The 13,343-nt window shown below is 44.1% G+C and overlaps 1 protein-coding gene across 2 annotated transcripts in view; it reads left to right on the top strand.

Annotated features, from left to right (window-relative positions):
• Nucleotides 1–5,326, top strand: part of LOC147011087 (dachshund homolog 1-like) — a 163,216-nt gene extending 157,890 nt beyond the window's left edge. For both annotated transcript variants that reach the window (XM_085860518.1, XM_085860517.1), the window contains 3 exons: nt 3,790–3,954; nt 4,103–4,201; nt 4,428–5,326. In XM_085860518.1, the coding sequence (XP_085716644.1) occupies nt 3,790–3,954; nt 4,103–4,201; nt 4,428–4,465 (302 nt within the window). In that variant the 3' untranslated portion in view covers nt 4,466–5,326. The remainder of the gene's footprint in view (nt 1–3,789; nt 3,955–4,102; nt 4,202–4,427) is intronic.
• Nucleotides 5,327–13,343: the final 8,017 nt, after the last annotated feature.

Raw genomic sequence — 13,343 nt, 5'->3', positions numbered from 1 at the left:
TTATTGGAAGCTCTGACTGGAGCCCAATGCAAAGGAAAACGAGAAAGAGCAATCAGAGATTACCGACCCTCACCAGGACCTGTTTTGTGTGGAAAATAAATGGAAGGATGTACTGAATGGAAGGTCGAGAATCTAGATGGTCTGGTGTAAAAGTGTAAAGGTCAAAGGTCTGAAAAGGTTTAAAGGTCAAATGGTCTGAAGGTCTAAAGGTCTGAAGAGGTCGAAATGGTTGAAAGGGTCTTCAAAGGCCAAAGGGGTCGAAAGGGTGTAATTTAAAGTTAATGGGTTGGAATTGTCTAAGGGGATTTAAAGGGTCTTAAAACATCTAAAAAGTGTCAAAGGGGTCTAAAGGGTATTGAAAGGTCTGAAAGGTATGAAGGTCTAAAGGGTAGAAAGGAGTCTAAGGGGTGTTAAGGATCGTTGTAATTATAAAGGGTGTAATGGGGTTTATAGGTTGCAAAGGATAGGAACAATGTTGAATGACTGGAAGCGTGACCGGCTTCACGCTGTAGAAACCAAGGCATTTCGGATCATCGGCATCTCCCGCAATGAGGCTGAGTCTTTGGGCCTCTCACTCAATCACCGCAGGTTGGTCGGTGGTCTTTCTGTCTTCTACCATCTCCTCTCCAGCCTCGCCCCCCCCCTGCTCTCTCTACGATTTGTCCCCACCACATTTCCGCAGGGCGCTCAAGGTCCGCCAACAACCCCCTTCTGGTAAAACTACCAAAATCACGAATCACTGCTCACCTTCACTCTTTCATTCCTCTTTATTCCCGCCGTTGGAATAAACTCCCTCACTTTATTCATTCCCATTCTTCCCTCCAGGCCTTCAAAACAGCTGTTCACCACCACCTCTTATCATCCCCCATCCAAATCCTCGATCTTTTCTACCCCCGATAATCCACCCAACCCACCTCCTTCAAATTCCCTGCTTTCCTTCGTGAAAGTCCCTGTAATGTCCATCTTCTATTCCCCATGTTCCCTGTCCCATCCCTCTCCCTTCCACAGATCTCCAAATGTCTCTGTTCCCCACTATTTTGTCCTTCCCACTCCCTCCCCTCCTGTCTCACGCCCCCCTTGATGTGCATTGTGAGTTCGCTCTCATACGAGCCTCGACAAGGTATACAAAAAAAAAAAGGATCTTAGGGGTCTTAATGGTTCTTGGGGGTCTTAAAGAATCTTAGGGGTCTGAGGGCTCTTAAAGGGTCTTAGAGTTCTAAATGGTCTTATGGGACTGTGTTCTAATGGGTGTAACGTGGTCTATAGGGTCTACAGGGTTAAGGTTCTAAATTATCTTAGGGGTCTTAAGGGTTCTTGGCGGTCTTAAATAGTCTTAGAGTTCGAAAGGGTCTTAGGGGTCTTTCAGGTCTAATGAGTCTTAGGGCTCTTAAAGGGTCTGAGAGTTCTAAAGGGTCTTAAAAGGTCTTCAGGTTCTAAAGGATCTTAACAGTCTTAGTGGTCTTAAAAGGGTCTTCAGGTTATAAAGGGTGTTTCTCAGGTCTCAAAGGGTCAAAATGTATATCAGAGTCTAATGTAGTTAACACACCTACTCTGTGTGGACAAACGGACCCAAATGCAATACTCTCTCCTCTGTCGACGGTAATAAGTGGATGGATGTGGGTTTTCAGTGACATCTGCTCTGCAGTAGATGAGAAGTCCAGCAACTACTACTCGTACGACTTCTTCGATCCCCCAATTATTCCCAAGTTCTTGTGAGGTCGGCTCGGAAAAGTCTTTCATGAATAAGCTGGCCTGAGTTTGACTTAAGCTGCCAAGAATTTGTAATTTATCCAGGGTGCCGGTGATAACTTTCCCACTCTTCACGAAAGACTATGTGGCATCTTTAACATCCATTGAAGGACCAGTGCTGGTATACGAGTCTGAATACGAGTAGCCTTACAAGGAAATTATTCAACACATGAGGAGGCCATGAGGCCTATCAAGTTTGTGCAATGGTTGCCAACCTATGGTTGTCTTTCGTATGCAGAACATGGTTATGGGCAGCATCATTTGCTGGGGTGCAGCTGTGCCGCTGATGCAGTGTCCCCTGTAGGTTAGAGCAGGAATTTTGAATTTAGCCAGGGTGTCGGCGATAGCCCGGCTACTCTTGGCGAAGGACACCGTGGGATCTTCGTCCACCAAATAATGCACCAACAAGCAGACAGGATGCCCAGTTTAACATCCATCTGAGGGCATTCTTTTAATATGCTGATCGTCAAGCAAGGAAGTAGAACGTATCATCTTTAAAGTTTCTGGTACGACTCAGCTTGGGTCCGGTTCGAATAGCAGACCTCCCAGACCCAGACCATTGAGCCACTGGTACGAGTCTGGGTTAAAGTTGAGATTCAAACTTACAGGCATCACAATCAAAATATTTAATCGGATCTTCGCAATCAGATTTTATAATCTTTAAATGGTAGGTACAAGGACGGGATTTGAAACTGCAAACCTCACGTCAACCACTTACTCTATAACCCACTACACCAAGCAACTAGTCCGACTTAATGTTCTTCTGATGGATGATGAGCACATTGATGCATCCATCGCTCTGCATGCAAAACACCAGCTGGGTTAAGACTCAAACCCAGACTAGACGTCTCAAAGGCAGGTGAGCTATCATGCCAGCTCAAATTCAAACATAAATGAACAAAAGATCATTCTTGAGAGTACAACTCCACAACAAAAGATAAAAAAGAGAGTGGAACTCTCATATACTATAGTCATAACTGTAGCATTCTGCCTGGGTGGATAGATTCCTATTCCACTGGACCATGAGGGAATCATCATATAGGCCAGAACGCTTTAAGCATGGGGCCTACAGAAACGGTGTGCCTCAGAACGCCCGTGACGCTGATGGGCTGCAACCTTTCGACATTGAACGATGCTTTTAACAGTCACTTTTGGTCTTTTTCACGCTGAAAACAAAACTTATGGGGAAGTCATGGTGATTGTGAATCTAAGACTTCTCTTTGGAGCCATTTTACCTCATGTCCCATGGAGCCTATTATTTAATTATATCGGGTTAGGAAAAAAAAAATCACTTCTCCGTCACAATTTTTCGATTTGAATCTATATTTCAACACGTAATTATTTCGGCCATGAGTTCCAATCGTCAAATACGGAATCAGATTTTGAACATCAGCTTTTAAAGCTTTGGAAAAATTCCGCTTGCTATCTTAACACGGATATACACCTGAACACAGACTTCACCGAAGGTGGAAAACTTCCTTGGGGAGGTGGGGGGAGGGGCAAACGAAGTCGCTACAACCTCCATCATGTGACCCTTAGTCCTCCTTTCACATTTGGTTGAGATTGGATAAGTAACAACCGAATGTATCGCAGTCAGACAGACACATAATTGCGTACAGTATTTCAGTATGATGCTGAAACAATACTTTTTTCTAACCTATTGGCTGCTGAATCATTTACCATCTGTGGCCTAGCCTTAATTGCCACTGCTGCTGACTTATTTATTGCGAGGAATTGAGGAGAGAGTTAAAGAAAAAAGTAAGTGGGATAAGAGTAAAAATTAAGGGGAAAGGAAATGTATTGGGCATACAAGGTGGCCCGCAAAGGAGGGGGGCTGAAGGTCGAGGGGAGGGGGGAGATTACCCAATTTTTATGTGCACACTGTGCAGTATTAAGTGGCCATATTACGTCGATCCTTCATTGCAGAATGTTCCACTTCCATAAAGTTTATATTGTGTCGATCAATTTTTTTTTTTTTTAACATCAAGTTTTACCTTTCACACGATTAAAACCCTATCTTTCCAATTTTGTTTTTCTCAGGCCTTCTTCAAAAGCGTCTGAAAAAGGAGAAGCGTGCTAAGCGGAGACTGCAAGAGGCCCTGGAGTTGGAAGTGCAAAGACGAAGCCAGGCGGAGCAGGCCTTAACACAAGTAGCCTGTACGGATGCACTGCAAGGCCTCGTGGACAACACTCATCACGGATATGGTTCGAACCTGCCACCTTTAAAGAGAATATCCCAGCCATGCCACGCCGCAATTATTATCAAATGGTCAATGCACCCTTTGACTTCATCTTCATGCATCATAAGTCGCATGGGTGGTGATGTCATGTTCCTTTTCATTTCACCCTTCAGTTGAGTCCGGGCCAGAGGAACGGCTCTCTTGTCCCGTAGAGTCGTTAAACAGTGAGATTGAATCAAGCACGCGATCCGAGAGTGACCGGAACATGCAAGGTAAACTAAGTGCTCAATTTCCTGCACACTCCCGAAGTTAGTACACTGGAGCTAAACCTAGCAAGTCACGATGGAGTGACCAGAAAATTGTAAAGATTACGTTACATTTTAAGGAGATTGCTTCAGTGTGTGTGTGTGTGTGTGTGTGTGTGTGTGTGTGTGTGTGTGTGTGTGTGTGTGTGTGTGTGTGTGTGTAAATTTAACCAAGAGTTTACTTGTCTTGCAGATACATGTTTGTTCTACAAGAAACCCACACTTTACTGAGGCATACTGTATAAGCAGCAAAGGACAAGAGGAACCAAGGCAAACGGTTTTAAACAACAACGGTGGGACATTTGTGAGTGCAAAGTGGTGGAGATGGATGACGAACCATCAACGAAGGAAGACAAACGCTTATGTGGAGTTCAGGACAATGGGATAATTTGGGAATTAACGGATACAAGTTCACCATTATGAAATAACATTCAGTATTCACGTTCATCATCTCTTCAATCCTCAGATGTTTGATTAGAGGGTGAAGGTAGAGAGCGAGAGAGGTTTGGAAGGTAAAGAGTAGCGGATTTATGGATTTTTTTTTTTAAAATACCACATTTTTATTTATAAAACACAGTCCTTGTAAATAATAAACACAACCCCCCTCCCCTCCGATCAAAAGCAGCAAGTGTAAGACGCTGTGCTTCCCCATACACGCGTCCTCACGGCACCCGCTTCTCGAATTGTTTTCTTTCGTGATTGCCGGAAAGAGAGTCGGACTTATATAATATTATATAATGTACGTATTCCAGTAGTGAAGGGAGTGCTTGGAAAAGGAAAGCACGAACGGGACAACGCGCGTGTCAGATATAGATGTGATGCAATTAGGAGGTTTGGATTTGTTCATCAGGTTCAGTTATTTCTTTCATTGCAAGTGACTCACAGTAAAATGCAGCAGATCCTTCAAAGTGTCATGGCTCAAAAGTTTTATCTTTCTTCTTTTTTCCCCCCTGTAAACCGTATCAGACGTTGAAGGTTGAGTCCTTAAACCTCCTGCCCTCGTTGATTGGTTCTCTTTTTTCTTTTTTTTTCTTGCCTCCTCATGCGTATACAAAATAAAACTAGCATTTCTTACCAGGAATGCACTTCCCATCTGCTTGCTTTCCTATCCCTCCGACATGCCCGGCCACTGCCTCCGCGCAACAGATTATAAAACTGTATTTTGTAATTCTATAAATAAAGTACGATTGTTTAAAAAAAGAAAGAAGAAAATCACTGCATATAATGTTTTTTTTCTCTCAAGATGTTGTTGCAATAGTTAATGAAAGGAGGGAATCAAATATTGTTATCGCAGCTCCATTAGCGACTGTGCAGTCCTGTTTTATACGCGAGTTAAACCAGTGGTAATAAGCCTGGTGTTGGCTTAATGGTTAAGGTAGCTGGCTGAAGATCTTAGGGTCTTGAGTTTGAGCCCCTGTCATTTCATTAAATAATACTTGGTCGGATGACTCAGTCTGTCATCCTTCCGAGGTTGGCAAAATGAGTACCAGCTTACTGGTAACTAGGGGCAACTGCATCAGCGGCACAGCTGCGCTTCCAGAAAATGATGTAACCAGCAGCCATATGAAACAACAATCAACGGTGATGATGTGTTTGCAATTGCGATGAAAGGTTTTGATGTGTATTAAATCAAGGGTGTGTTCATTATTTATGAACGATGTCGTTTGGAGATTTGTCATGAGCAACATGTTCATCGTGACCACATCCGTGCACTTCGTCCGACTTGCGGATGGAATTGTTCACTTCTCTGCATCACAAATCCTCGTTTATTGATTCGTGCAATTCCATAGCGTTCACCCCCACTTTGGATCCTGACCCAGCTACAAACTGTCATCCCGGTGTTTCACAGGAAGGGTGATTCATCAATGCGTGTGCTGTCCCTCGGATGGACGTTAAACTGGGAGTCACATCTGCCGGCATTAGTTGGTGGACGTTAAAGATCCCACGGTGTCCTTTGCGAAGAGGAGGCGAGCAATCGCCGGCAGCCTGAACAAATTACCAATTTCTGCTCTAACCGACGGAGGGCACTGCATCAGCGGCACCCCCAGCAAATGTTGCAACTCGCAGCTACATGCTGCATACAAAAGGAAAGAAACCCTCACTTCCATGGAGTTTGTAATTTTTGTGTGATGACTTGTCTCTTCAAACGTTCCAATAGAAAATAATTGCTCGAATTTAAGCTGGGCCTACGAGCAAGCGATGCCATTCGACGTCGATGCCCGTCTGGAAAGTGGAGACAAATGACATGGCCATTCTACATTAACCAGTGTGTCCTCGTCTAATCCCTTATATTGTATTCCACAAACAGGAAAAAGTAGTTCTGAAGTGCCTCAAGATGCTGTCCATATCATGATGAACGTGGCACCAATAGGACCAAAACTGTTATTTACTACATCCAAAAACACACTGAACAGTCACTCTTTCCACTTGATTGTCTTGACACACAATAGGAAAGCCTCCATTTCATTTAACACAAAAACTATCAATCATAACATTTACAGAAAACAAGAAAAATTTATTGTGCATTTGAAATTCCAAAATAAATTTAAAAAAAATTTTTAACGTCTGGCTTGAGCTCTCGACCGAGCTGTTTGTTTGGTTGAGCTTTCAACCGAGCTCCAGTAATTGGTTGGTTACCTTCTCATAGACGTTGCCTTAAGTCGTGGAATTGATTTAGGCCGGATGCGCAGTGTGACCACTCCTTGGCTTTTTTTCACAAGATCTTGGCTTTTCGTTGTTCACCTTGGCGTCTTGGTTTTCTCCAGGTTTTCTTGGCGTATAGGTTTTCTATTATCATCGCTTTTCTGAAACCTTGTGAATTCTTGGCTTTTTTCATTGGCTCACCTTCGCATTTATGAAAAATGAGGAGTGGTCACACTGCGGGATGCCAGCAAAGTGATCCGGCTTATCAACGATACTGTTACTCCCTTTGACTTCGATCGGTTCATCTTCGCCGAATGCGGATAGCACACTCTCTCGCAAACTCCAACGATACGTCTAGCTTTAGGTCATTCAAAGGCACCCTCATTGAGCATGCCTTGGGGAAATAAATACTGTCATTCAGAAAAGCCACTGGTACTATTTAGTAAAATTCCTTGGTTTTTAATTTTTTTTATGAATACTAGGCGTTCCTACCCATCACTTCGCTGACGGCCTTAACCAAAAGACAGCATGTTGTACTTCACAAACATATTGCATGTCTATCTGTCATTCTCAATGAGGATGTTTAAATGAAGTGAAACACATGAAAAAGGATCTTTATAAGACGTTGTTGTGGTGGTGGTGGTTGTTGTTGCTGTTTGTGCACACCTTCCATGTACTTTAATATATTTTTCTTTTGATTTGAGAAGTATTATACTATATATAATGTTGTGTGCTCCTCCAGTGTCTTTTTAAAGGGGTCCTGCTGTCTTAGAATAATAAACGTTACCTACCGTCGGAGCCGCCACATTCAATCGCAAGAACGTCTCCTTCTTCAATCTACCAAAGGTGGACTTGTAAAACAGTCACGTTTATAATTAAACGGATACAAAGTTTTGTTCCAAGTAAATGGATCGTTGGCTTGCCAACCAAGTAAATTGGTCATCGGCTTGTCCAACGGTATTTTTTTTAACCTGCGACGTGGTGTTTATGTTGTGGGTCGATCTTATTGGAGGTCGATTTTTGAAATGTGCACCCACCCACCCACCCGCATTTGCCACTTGACTTCACCCACCATGGCACTCAGCCAAAATAATATGGCCGCCATCTTGGTTTTCTGGTGGGCCGATAAGACATCAGGCCTGCAGGCCTCTGCTGTTAAAACACTGCATAGATTTGTTGCATCAGATTTCTATTGGATTTGTTTGGGTCGATGTTACTCACGATGAGGGATACCCCCAAAAAATCAAATCAATGTCGCTTCCCGAAAAAAATGGCATTCAATAACTTTTGAATAGCCTCATAAGCCTGGTGTTGGCTTCGCGGTTAGGGTGGTAGCTTGGGATCCTGGAGCCCTGAGTTTGAGCCCCGTTGGCTGCTGAATTAACACCAGTGGGTTGACTCAGCCTGTCATCCTTCTGAGGTTGGTGAAATGAGCACCAGTATACTGGTAATAGGGGCACTGCATCAGTGGCATTGCTGCGCCCGAACCAATGATGCAACCAGCACACAATGAGAATGGCCCCTTATTGGGGTTAAACAATCTGTGACTGTGTGATGAATCAGCTTGTTCTGATATAACTGTGGTGGAGGATGACATGGATGAGAGATGTTGAGTTAATCTTTGAATAGCACATTAGATGTGTTTTCCAATCTTCCCTTTTCGGGATTTTGTCGCAGGCTGTGACCAAAGTGCAGTCATTCTTGTTCTTATTCCAGACAGCAGGAATCCTTTATGTTTGGAATGAAGGTTGACACACGGACAGACACTTTTCCTTTTCGCAATTCTGATTCTGATGTACCATGCTCTGTTAAAGAGCGTCAGTGCTGCCGAAGCAGTTTCTTGGTAAGGTTTATACTGGGTAGTTTGCCATTGCCTTCCCAGTCGTATTTTGGGCAGGAAATTGGAATTTGTTCAGGGTGCCAGCGATAGCTCACCTACTCGTTGCAAAGGACACCGTGGGATCTTTACTGTTCACCAACTAATGCTGGCAGATGGGACACCTCGTTTACCAGCCATCCATAGGATGGCCCAAGCATTGATGAATCACCCTGCCTGATAATTAATAGCTGGGTCTGGATTCGAATCCAAGCTGGATAGCTCAGTAACTTGGAGGTGAGTGTGTTTTTCTCACCATGCCCAAAGCAATTCTATCAGCCATGCTGCCAGCCCCCTTCTAGTAATCGATAATATTAAATATGATGCTTCTGATTCTCAATCAGTCAAATGGATGAGCAATCATATCCAAATCAACACACCAATGACCTATTTCATCATGCTTGGCTCTGTTATTTCATCAAATGTGCTGTGCAATCTTCAAAGTGGAGTGGACAAGGCCTTGATAGTCGAGTGGGTAAAGCCTTGATAATTGAGTGGGTAAGGCCTTGATAGTGATGTGGGTAAAGCCTTGGTAGTGGTATGGGTAGAGTCTTGGTAATCGTGTGGGTAAAGCCTTGGTGGTGGAATGAGTAAAGCCTTGGTGGTGGTGTGGGTAAAGCTTTAATAATCGAGTGGGTAAAGCATTGGTCCCCGATAAAGTGGGTAAAGTAAAGTGGAGCCCTATACTGCGGCCTGCGAGGACTTTCCAATCAAAACACATCTCCATGTAGCAATTTTAAAGGGGATTACACAATGCCACTGCCGGCCACTGCCGGCTGGCGCCGTGACCTGAAAAGCCTTACACAATGCCGCTGCTAGCCACTGCCCTCAACGTCTCCATGCAGGGAAGAGGCAAGCTGGTCCACAACCTCTATGGCTGCATCCAGTCCTTCGAGAACAAGCTGGAGCTGTGGGAGTCACAACTGCATGCCGGCCGACTCGACCACTTCACTGCTCTGCAGGGCCAGCACGGTGAGGATGAGACCGTTTTTGATGGTGAGAGGTATGCTACAGAGGTGGCCCGTCTGAAGAAGGAGTTCGAGAAACTATTCCAAGACTTCTGCAAGCACAAAGTCAGCTTTGAGATCTTCGCCATGCCCTTCTCATTCGATCCCTTGCAAGCCCCAACGGACCGGCAGGAGGAGCTGATCGAGCTGAAGAGTGACATCGACATCAAGGCCCAGTTCCTGGAGAAGGAACTCCAGGAGTTCTACAGGGGGCTACCCCGCCAGACCTTCCCCAACCTAATCAAGTATGCCCAGAAGTTGTTTTCCATGTTTGGCAGCACATACTTGTGCGAGCAGTTCTTCAGCAAGCTGAAGTACTCCAAGAAGAAGAACCGAAACGCCTTGTCCAACATGCACCTGGAAGACACTCTTCGTGTTGCTTCCTCCCATCTGGTGCCCGACATCAACTCGATCCTGGGAGAGCAGAAGCAGTATCAAGTTTCTCATTGACTGAAAATAATGCATCAAGTTTCTCATTGACTCTGAAAATGTTTCTCAGTATGAAGTTTCTCAATAAAATGCATCAATTTTTTTCTGGCTCCCAACATCCTTGGGAGTAGTGAATGTGACCCGTGGGATCAAAAGGTTGGGGACCACTGGGGTAGAGCCTTGATAATTCGAATCGAGTTGGTAAAGCCTTGGTGGTAGAGTAGGTAAAGCCTTGTTGCATTGTCTTCAGTGTTGTAGGTTCGATTCCTATGGCAACTTAGAAATCTGTCACAGGAATAAGATGGTCACCACCATGTCTATTTAGCCATTGATAAACCAAAATGGCCACCCAACAGCCCTGTACCGTATTGACACACTCTAAAAGAAGTCACGTGCCAGAATAAAAACATTTTGATGATTTGGCAATTTAAAGTTTCGATGTTTTTTTTGGGAAGATTTCCTCGTTATTTGATGTACTGATCAATTGAGGGGTCGTCACACATTGCTCACCAGTGGGACCATGACCCCCTTCGTTGTCACCCTAAAGTGTGAATTCCCAGAGTTTCATTTATTTATTTAAACTTTTGTTACAGCTCAACCACACAATTTCCCTACCCAGATGTTGTGTAACACGACAGTCAGCAGAGGGCGATAAATATTGAAACATTGCATTTTTATCCTTCACGTTGGTGCATATCCTGTAGTCGATGAAGGATATTGCTGAACTGGTTACCATCATCACCAAAGGACTTCAAAATAAAGGGAAATAAGTCCCAGTGGTGCTACACCCCTCCCCCCACTCCCCCCCAAAAAATGTAACATGAAATTGTTGAAAATACAGTGGTGCATTCATTCTTCCAAATATTACATCCTTCATACTCCACAATGCAGCACCCAATGGTGCTGGAAGTGGGGGAAGAAGGGGTGCAATTGTAGCTTGAAATATTTTTTGGGGGAATGAAAGGTAACTTTATACATGGTAAAGTATTTTTTAATTTTACTATAGCAGAATGGGTTCCCTTTTCATGGTGAAAAGTGACCGCTTTATCAGGAGGCGGAAGCACCATTATCACAGGCAAAAGGTGACCTTTTATGAAACCATTGGAACAAATTTTTATTGGTCCTCACGGCCTTGGGCGTTTTTGCTCGTCTGAACAAAAACAATAGGTTTCCCTATAATCCATATGATAATTCATTGACTGGTGTTTATGTGTTTGTTTGTTGGTTTCATGTTTGTCACACTACTCCTACAGTTCTGGCCCAATTACATCCAGACTTGCTACAGAGGATCAGCATGACCCCAATTAATGTATCGGGGGTGTTTTTATCTTTGCCGGTGGTCTTGGAGGGCTGAAGGGGGGGGGGGACGCAAATTCTCTTTGTAAATATGCATCATGTAGCACCCCCTCCAGGTGGTGGAGGGTATTACAAGTCTCCACTATTTCCTGTCCAGTGTTTCTGTCCCCACGTTTTGCAGTACAGTGTGGTGTTTGAATTATAAGCAGCAGGTATATTTTTGATTCATGCACATAAACCGGGTTATTTTTTTGCGTATACAGAGCTGTCACTTGCCGATACACTTGTACTCTGCTAGTAATAATAACTGAAGGTCTTTCAGGGTCTTAGGGGTCTTAAAAGGTCGAAGAGATATTTGCAGTCGAAAGGGTAAAAAGGTACTTCCCAATAGTACGTGATTAATTAACAAATTAATTAATTACGGGAACAAATCATCATCATTGTACCATACTCTTGATAAAGTGTCAGTGCTCAGAGTTGGGGACTAAAGTCGGCGACTGGCACTCGAGTCACAAAATTTTGCGACGTGACTCGAACTTCACCCGAAAAATTGACTTGAGACTCAGACTTGGGACTTGCTTGCAATTTACATGTGACTTCAGTTTGCAATGACTTGCTCACAATGTTCAGAAAATAATCGTTGAATAAACATTGGATTAAAACGGGGTTTTAAAATAAATGGTAAATTCTTTTCAGTCAGTGGCGTGCACGGTTCGGTCAATGACGGCATATACTGTGTACGTGTGTACTGTACATATGGAGCATGCCAGGGGCTCACAGGTGCCGGTTCGCATACCATTCTCCACCAAGGTTAAAGGGAGTGTCCACTCCCAAGACAGCACAGAGCACACAATGTTCAAGTATCAACTCCATGGATTTTGATCCGATCTTGATGAAACTCGATTATGTGTTCGATATCAACGTCGAGTTGTGTTTTCCTGGATGAGGGCATGCTAAGCCCATTGTGGGCGGAGCCACGCCCCCAAAATAGCCATTTTTAGGGGGTAGTCAGATTAAAAATCTATCTTCTCCTGGGGAATTGACTGAATGGAATGGGTTCTTCGGTATTTGAATAGCAAAATGAATTATCTAAAACTTGTTGTTGTCCGATTTTTCAGTTTCATCCCAAGGTCAAAAACTTAGAAAATTGCGAATTTTGACATAAAAATCATACGACCGCCCAAACTTTGGTCCTTTTCTTTTGCTTTGAGTATATGTGTTGTCGGCGCCGTCTGTGAAGTAAAACTGTATAAGTGTTGCCGTGTGCTCGGTAGTCGGTGGTATATCTGCATTGTGTTTTGCTTTTACATTTGCTTTTTGTGCATCATTGTGTGTTTCTTCTTCTTTTACATTTGCTTTTGGTGTAATTGTATATGTGTGCTTTCCGTTCATCGTGAAATAAATGTGCTTTATGTTGAACTGTTTTTCCCGTTTCGCTTCGTCTTTTCCTTTATTGAATCTCCATCTTACTTCACGTAAAGGGTTGGTCGTGGGCTAAAACGCCCGATAATTAATCGAACCGTCGGGGTTGACGATAAAACCGCTCGGTTATCCCGATAGTACGGAACGGGTCGCTTAAAGTGGCCCGTGTCCGAAGACGACCTGCGGCGAGGTGCGATCGCCCGGTCTACCCTCCGTGTGGTTACTTCGGTAGGTCGAATTTGGCGAGCAACCCTATCCCACGCGGGGGGGCGATTGGCACGATCGTGGTGAGGCCGAAAGGCCCACCCGTGACGAGTTCCCGGCGTTAGTCCGAGAGGGTCACGACGGGATTGTCCGTCCGGTGGGCGACGTGCCGCGATTCGAGTTACGTGGCCGTTGGCACGCCGGCGGGCGCGAATCCGCAACAATATATATA

This window comes from Eptatretus burgeri, chromosome 16 (assembly GCF_056783735.1).
Source record: "Eptatretus burgeri isolate ZD-2024b chromosome 16, Ebu_testis_v1, whole genome shotgun sequence".
In the NCBI taxonomy this organism is placed as follows: Eukaryota; Metazoa; Chordata; class Myxini; order Myxiniformes; family Myxinidae; genus Eptatretus; species Eptatretus burgeri.
Note: the sequence above shows the minus strand (reverse complement) of the source record. Positions and strands in the feature narration are given on the sequence as shown.